Source organism: Echinops telfairi, unplaced genomic scaffold (genome assembly GCF_000313985.2).
Source record: "Echinops telfairi isolate 266 unplaced genomic scaffold, ASM31398v2 ScPeMD7_7469;HRSCAF=8507_1, whole genome shotgun sequence".
Lineage (NCBI taxonomy): Eukaryota > Metazoa > Chordata > Mammalia > Afrosoricida > Tenrecidae > Echinops > Echinops telfairi.
The window spans coordinates 5,884,511-5,893,222 of NW_022111373.1; the positions used below are offsets into that span (position 1 = coordinate 5,884,511).

Below are 8,712 nucleotides of genomic sequence, written 5' to 3' on the forward strand. Positions count from 1 at the left end.
ACACAAGAATCAATTTTACTGCAGTTGTAGGAAGAGACCAGAATCATAAGGCCAAGGGAAGACTGTGGAACTCCATCAGTTGCTCAGATATAAATTCAGGCTGAAGGTGCAAAAAATTAAAACAAGTCCAAACGGGAATCAAAGTACGACCTTGGGTATACCCCACTTTAATGTAGAACCCATTTCAAGAACAGATTTGGTGAATTCAGCATTAAGTACAGAAGACCTGACAAGTTGTGGGATGTGATCAAGAATTCATATGAAGAAATGAAAAAGTTTTTAAAAGACTGGAAAGAAAGAGAAGGCCAAAGTGGATATCAGAAGAGACTCTGAAACATGCTCTTAAACAGAGTTCCTACAGCAAACGGAAGAAATGAGAGTCAAAGAGCTAGAGAAAAAATTTCAAAGGGCAGCTCAAGAAGGAAGAGGAACCGCTGAGACTGACCCTAGGTCTCCTTCCTAAAGTGTAACTGAAGCTGAAGCCATCGCATAACTTCAGAGTGTCCTGTAGACGAATAACTCCAGTGAGGAAGACACTCCTTGCAACCAATATTATACCCAAAAGGCAACAAAGATGAGAAGACAGGGAAGGTGAAAAAAGTAAAACATCTATTATTAATATCCTATTATTAAAATCAGGCAAATGGAAACAGGGAAGTCAGAGTGGAAATGGGGAAAGCACTGTCACATTGCAGGGATTGTAAACATTGTCACAGAACAACTTGTGCACGAATTACTGACTCAAAAGCTAATTTCCTATGTAAACCTTTATCTAAAGCATGATAAAAATTCCACTTAAATCCTGTTCAGGGTGTAGCAACACATACACATCCTCTGACAGATGGGTGCTGACGGCACATCAACCCTACATGCTGGGCATTGAACCTGGTTATCCCACCTGGTGGAGATAATTCTACCCCTGCTTCCAGACTGAAACATTAGACAGAAAGGCCTGGCAATTTACCAAACATCAGCCAATGAAAACCCTCTGGAACACCCTTGGTCCCCTTGGGTGGCGGTTAGGATCACCTCAGGGGCAGCTAACAATAACAGCACAATAGCAACAATACATCTTTTTAGTTAAGCTAAGAATCAAATAGATGTCATCTTTAGCACATTCCAGTTCTTTCCAAGTAACAAGGATATATGTTTTTTCCTTTCAAGAATAATTATTTTTAGGTAATACAGTACATACCAACTCGAAACCAAACTCACTGCCCTCGAGTCGGTTCTGACTCATGGTGACACCTCCAGGACAGGGTAGAACTCCCTGTGGGTTTCTGAGACTGACTGTTGGCAGGAGTCGAAAGCCTCCTTTCTCTTGTGGAGCATGCTGGTGGTTTAGAACTGCTGACCCTGAGGTTAGCAGCCCAACTCTATCAGGCTTCCTCCAGACTGTCTGGGCTTACCTAAATAACAAACAGTTAACATCTGAGGGCAGCTTCTTCAAAGTCCTGTGCCCTTTTCACCATTACCTTCCTTAATCCTCCAAACACAGAAGTTACGGACAAAGCTGATTCTTGTCATTGTAGCTAGGACAGCTAGAGCACAGCCGTTCAGTAACTTTACCAAGGCTGGAGAGTTTGTCGTAGCAGAGCTGGGTTGTGATGTAGGTTCTGTGATTCTGGAGGTCTAGCTTTTAAACACGGCACTGTTAGGTGCCTTGAGTCACCTACTCACAGCGACCTCATGTACAAGAGAACTAAACACTAACCTGTGCTGTGCCATCTGCCATCCTCACGGTTGTTATGCTGCAGAACTCTTTGGGGACCTTCCTCTCAGAGCCCCTACTTTGCCAAGCGTGATGTCCTTTGGCAGGGACTTCTTTCTCCTGACAACATGCCCAAAGTCTAGGGGATTAAGACTCACCATACTCACGGCTAAGGAGCATTTCGTACTTCCCCATGAAGCGCTTGGTTCTTTTTGCTGTTCATGGCACTTTTAATATTCTTAGCACCATAATTTTTAAAAGAAGTAGGCTACAGGATTGCATCAACTTATTAAGTTCACCGATTCTTCTCTTTTCTTCTTACAATGTTCAGCTGTTGCATGCAGAAGGGGTGACGGAAAACACCATGTCTTGGGTCAGGAGCCCCTTAGTTCTCAGAGGGACATACTTCCTTCCCAACACTTTAAAGAAGTCTTGTGCAGCAAACTTACCAATGCAAACTATCATTTGATTTCTCGATTGCTGTTTCCATGAGTGTGGGTTGTGGATCCAAATAAAAGGAAGTCCTTGATACCAAGGTTTCTCCTGTTAGTATGACATTTTATGGTCCAGATGTGAGAATGTTTACTTACTTTACACTGAGTTATAATCCATGTTGACGGTCTTTGATCCTCATTAACAAGTGCTTCAAGTCATTTTCCTTTTCAGCAAGCATGCTATCTGTATATCACAAGTTGTTAATAAACTTTCCTCCAGCCCTAATGCTGTGTTCTACTTCATATAGTCCAGGTTCTTAGATTATTTGCTTAGCATGCAGACCGAATAAAAGACAAAACCAAACTGCCATCGAGTCTATGCTGAATTATAGGCCAGACTGGGTAGAACTGCCCTGTGAGTTCTGAGACTTTTTAACTCCCGAGGAGCAGCTGGTGGTTTTGAATTATTGACCTTGCAGTTAACAGCCCAACACATCACCACTACACTACCAGGGCTCCTCACAGACTGAATAAGTATGGGTGTGTCATCACTAGTTTGTTTCTTTTTATTAGCAAACAGTATGGAAATAGCACAATTCACTTATTCATTCCCTATTGATAGCAATTGAGTTGTTGATAGCTTCTAGATATTACTAATAATGTTGCTCTGAATATGTGTGAACTTTTTTTGTAAAATATCTTTTAATTTCTATGTCTATATCAATATATCAATCTATATATATTTCAATATCTAGGAGTAGAAGTATCGCGTCATAAGGTAGGTGTGCAGTTAGTTCTTAAAGAAACTATGAATCTGTTTTCCAAAGTTTAACATTTTACGTATCTCAATTAGGACATGTATTTTAAGTTTTAGAATTGCATTATTTATATCATGGCTAACTTGTCTCCCTCTGATAGACTGTGATTTAGGGTGACCTTTTAACATTTTTCAGTTAAGTTGTATTGATTGATTACCATTATTTTCTAACATATTGTTAGATTATTTTTAGCCCTGGGAAATATGCAGTGGCTTAAATCTATGTTCTTATATTTTATGACTGTGCTATTCTGGGTAATAATTTTGCAGCTATGTTAATATTAGAGATGATAAAATTATATTTTAATGAAGAGTAAAATAAGTAATAAATATTAGAAGTATAAAAAATATTTTTAGCTAAACTATGTTCACTTACAGTTTTAGGTATTAGTATTCCCACATCATAGTATGGTTGTGTGGCTGTTAGGTGCCGGTGAGCCGGTTCTGACCCCTACTGACTCTGTGCATACCAGAATGAAACAGTGCCCGATCCTGGTCCATACTTAGAATTGTTCCTGTGCCTGAGCCCATTGTTGCAGCCACGGTGTCAGTTCATCTCATTGAGGGCCTTCCTCTTAGTCACTGCCCTCCACTTTACCAAGTAAGGTGTCCTTTCACAATGTGCGTCTTAAAAAAATCACACATTTTGAAATAAACAAAAGCAGCATATTATATGCGAATACCTTGGATTTTAAAAAACATTTTAATTGTGATTGATCTACTTACTAGTTATCTAGGGGAAATTATTTAGTCTCTGGGATTCAATTTCCTCAATGGAGATAAAAAGAACTACCTTACAGGGTCCTTGAGTGAAGGAGTACGTTGAGGCTTTCTACCCTTGTAAAAATTTAGAGTTTCAGAAACCCACAGGGGCAGTTCTACACTGTCCTATGAGGTCACTCTGAGTCAGAATTGATTTAATGGCAGTAAGTTTGTTTTTTATGGAGGGTCCTTGGTAGGACCAAGTGAGAAGAGAGGGTTAGAGTATTGTATCAGCTTACTAAAACCAATACCCAAACCCACGACCACGGACAGAGTCAATTCCAACTCATAGCAACCCCACAGGTGCAGAGTGGCACTGCTCCATATGGCTGCCAAAGTTGTAAGTATTTTATGCAGCCAGACAGCCTCACCTTTCTCCCATCGAGCAACTGGTGGGCTCTACTGCTGACCCATGATTAGGAGCCCAACGCTGAACTCACTATTTCCTCAGGATTCTTAAGTATCAAGTTGCATTTTATTATTATATTATGCTTTAAGAGGAAACATAAAACTTACAATGCAGAGGGCTTTTCTCAAACTCTATCTTCATTATTTTGATTGAAGAAATTTATCTTATAAGTATCATTATTTTGTTTCATACATGATAGCTATTTGGTCATACACAGGTCCATTGTGTGCAACTATTATCTCAAATATTTGCAAAATCATATGATGCCATAGAGAGACCACTGAGAAGTCAGAACACGTGGACAACAATTCTAGTATGCCAAATCAGTATCCATGCTTCCAGATCTGTTTAAATTAGAAATGGTTATCCGTGAACTTTCTACCTCACAGGGCTGATAGGAGGGCTGACATTTTCTGCTAATTCTAGCAGAAGTCAGGCTGGTCTCTGTTTTGACTAGAATCAAGGACAGGAGGGTCGCTTTATGTCAGAACTGACTCAATGGCAGATCATAGGATAGATAGTTAACCTGTAATAATGCTTTGCAACTGCAAATTTCTTATGGAAATAAGAGTTCAGAATTTACTGTCAGAAATGTCTAAGGTTTAATTTTATCTTTTTAAGAACACTTTCAGCTATAAGCAACTAACTACTACTTCATATGTCAAATAAATTTACTTTTTACAGTGCTTAGAGCCCTGTCAAGAGTTCACTTAACATTAGCATCTTCTTCCTTTTTAAGGCTTGTTTGCAAATTGATCCTGCTGAGAGGATATCTTCTACTGATCTTCTACATCATGAGTATTTTACTAGAGATGGATTTATTGAAAAGTAGGTATTTTGAGTTCACATAGACTTTTTAAACTGTTGTATTAGATCCTTTACTAGCATAAGAATTGCTACAGAGGTTAATTCAACTTTACAAAAGCTTACTGGGTTACTGTATCAAGTACTGACTCACTTCCACTGAGTCAGTGCTGACTCATACCAACAATATAGGGTAGGACAGAACTGTCTCTTTGGGTTTCTAAGATTGTAACTCTTTACAGGAGTATAAAATCTCATCTTTCTCTGTTGGGTTGGCTGGTGGTTTCAAACTGATGCCTCTGTGGTTATTAGCACAATGTATAACCACTATGCCACCAAGGCTCCTTCCAGGTGTGGACTAGGCAGATGTCATATATGATGAGTCTAATAATAAAAAAAATAATCACATCTAACATTTATTACAGTTACCATGAGGGAAAAAAAACAGAAAAAGCTCCATTGGGCAGAGCTTTTGTAGTATGCATTTTTCTCATTGAGCACCTCGCTCTGAGTTAGTGCACTCAGTGGCATTGTCTGGGAAAGTTCTCTCTGGTCACAGTGAATTTTTTTGTAAAATCAGTTTTGCTCGAACCTTGTTTTTTCGTGTGATGGCCGATTTAAAAGAACAGTGTACCTGTGACATTTTGTTTCCTGCTTGGGAAAAATGCCACATAAACTGTTGTGATGTTGAACATAGCTTACAAGGATATCCCTAGGGGGAAAAGTCAATTGTACAAGTGGTTTTCTCATTTCAAAAAAGGTGAAATGTCGATTGATGACAAACTTCGTTCTAGACGTCCATCATCTTCCTGAACGGATGGAATTGTGAACTCGCAGTGTGTTTGGAATTCATTCCACCAAGTCAGACTGTTAATCAGGCTTTCTATTTGGAGGTTCTGAAGAGACTGTGTGACAAAAAGGGCCTCCTTTGTGGCAGATGGGGGACTTGTTTTGTGACCATGGCAATTTACCAGCTCGCACAGCCGTCTCAGTGCTCCAGTTTTTGGCAAAAACAGCATGCCGCTCTTGCCCCACACACCTTATTCACCTGACCTCGCTCCGTGTGACTTCTTTTTGTTTCCGCAAATGCAGAGGGACATGAAAGGACAGAGATTTGATGACAGAAGAGGTGAAGAAAAATGAAAGAGGCGCTGTCAGTCATCCAAACAGATGAGTTTTAAAAATGTCTCCAAGAATGGAATTGCAGATTTGACAGATGCATTAAGTGTAATGGAGAGTACGTTAAAGGTGATAGAGTTGTTTTGTAAAAAAATTGAAATACATAGCTAAAACAATTTTGATTTGGGTGGGGGATACCTCCTCATATGTCAATGTGTTAAATTCTTTTCAGATATTTCAGTTGACATCACAGACCATATATGAGCACATATAGAGTAAGGACTTTATGGTTTTATCCCCATTTGGACCTCTGCCTCTGTATAGTCTTGAATTTCATCTTCCTATTGATTTTTTGACCTCTAGTTCTCTGGGTCAGAGAATCTGTCTTTAGTCAGTTTGTCGTACTGTGTTGCTTGTATATTGCTGTGAGGCTGGATATTTCACCAATATCTGAAATACCTTTGTGGTCGCTCACGTTGAGCATGTTTCAGTGGAGCTTCCAGAATAAGACAGTCTAGGAAAGGAGAGTGGAGCCCTGCTGGTGTACTGCTTATGGGTTGGGCTCTGATCCTCATGGTTGGCAGTTCAAAATCACCAGCAGCTCCGCGGAAGAAAGACTTGACTTTCTACTCTCGTAAAATCCACAGGGGTCATTATGCATCAGTATCGACTCAGTGGCAGTGAGTTTTGCCTGAGAGGGAAAGAGGCCTATTTATTTTTAAGAAAGAAAGAAAGGAGGTGGGGGGCGGTGGAGTTAGGGTAAATCTTATGAACAGCAGTGGAACATGATCTGGTTTAGTTCCAGAAGATAAGTTCCTCGGACTAGAGGGCTTCAAAATGCAAGTAGAGAAGAGCTGCCTCCACAGAGTAGAGTCGATTTTCATGGTTGGGATATGGCTTTTGGGACCTGTATTTGTCTGAGGTGGTACGACTCAAAATGAGAAGAAACAGCTGCAACCATCCACTAATAATTTGAACAAATACCAAGGATGGACCTAGGAAAAATGAGAAATTGTCAACATCAAAATGAACACATAAAGATCAATCATCGAAGGCCCTGGTGAACTGAAATGGACTGATAGTGGTCATTTAAAATTGATCCACTAGGCCAGGAATGACAAATTGAAGAGGAATGGTATTACACTCATTGTCAAAAAGAACATTTCAAGATTTATCCTGTAGTATCTCATAGTATTTATTCTATAAGTGGTAGAATAATATTCATAGGCCTACAAGGAAGATAATTAATATAACTATTAAATTAATGCACTGAGCACTAATGTCAAAGATGAAGAAACTGTAGTCTTTTACCAACTTCTGCTTTCAGATATTAATCAAACATATAATCAAGATGCATTGATAAAGCATTGGGAATTGGGATGCTAAAGTTGATCAAGAAAAAGGATAAAAATAAAGAATAAGGATAAAAACCAAAACCAAACTCACTGCCATCAAGCCTATGCTAACTCATAGTGACCCTATAGGAGAGGGTAGGACTTCCACTTTGGGTTTCTGAGACTCAAATTCCTTAAGCCTGAAGAGAAACTGGTATGTTTGAACTGCTGACCTTACAGTTAGCAGCTCAGGATGAAATCCACTCTGCCACTAGGGCTCCTTAAAAAAGTAGATTATGGGCGATTTCCCTGACCTAACTCGTTGGGTCTTGGAACCGCCTGGGGACTTAAGGTGCCCCCGTCCTTCTCTGCTCTCCCTACCCTCCGGGAAGTTCTTTTCCTGCCTCAATAAAATCTTTCTCAAAATTAAAAAAAAAAAGTAGATTATGGAATTAGAAAATATGGGCTCGGTTATAGAAATAATGCTGGAGGTCATTTGATAGAAGTTTGTAAGACCAATGACTTATTCCATTATATATATATTTTCAACAACAAAAGATGACTATACCCATGAATTTCCCCAGTGGAATAAGTAAGAACCAAATTGACTACATCTATGGAAAGAGATGATGGAGAAGCTTAATAGCATTAGTCAAAACAAGGCAAAAAACTGGCCAAAACAAAACAAAAACAAACTCCCTGCCATCAAGTCAATTCTGTCTCGTATGGACCAAGGTAAAGCTGAAGCAAATTAAAACAAATACAGGAGAATGATAGTATGATCTTGAATATATTCACCTGAATTTAGAGACTATCTCAAGAATAGAAAAGAATCTTAGTGGTACAGTAGGTTAAGCACTGGGCTGCTAACACCAAAAGTCAGTGGTTTGGACCCACCAACTGCTGCATGGGAGAAAGATGAGGCAGTCTACGCCTATAAAGATGTACTGCCTTAGAAGCCCTATGGAGCAGGTGCACTCTGTTCTATAGAGTCGCGATGAGTTAAAATATACTTTAGACAGTGTGATTGGTTTGGTTTGATTTTCAAGAATAGTCTTGACACATTGAAGGCTAATGACAAAAGGCCATACAAGATGTGGGATAACATCAAGGACAGCATATATGAAACAAGCACAAAAGTTAAAAATACAGGTACATCGTGCACTCATTCTCATTGGTTTCTAGAAATTTCCTAATTTCATCTCTGATCTGTTAGTACTCCTTTTGCAGTAGAGAGTTATTCATCCTCCAATTGTTTGCTCTTGTTTTCTTCGTCTTCCTTTTGTTGATTTCCAGCCTTATGGCACAGTGGTCAGAGAGAG

At 39.4% G+C, this 8,712-nt stretch overlaps 1 protein-coding gene across 1 annotated transcript in view; it reads left to right on the forward strand.

The window, feature by feature from the left end:
* The window catches only part of CDKL3 (cyclin dependent kinase like 3), a 58,031-nt gene that overhangs the window by 22,602 nt on the left and 26,717 nt on the right, over positions 1-8,712 (forward strand). The window contains exon 6 of the mRNA XM_004696616.4: positions 4,873-4,961. Coding sequence (XP_004696673.1) covers positions 4,873-4,961 — 89 coding nt within the window. The remainder of the gene's footprint in view (positions 1-4,872; positions 4,962-8,712) is intronic.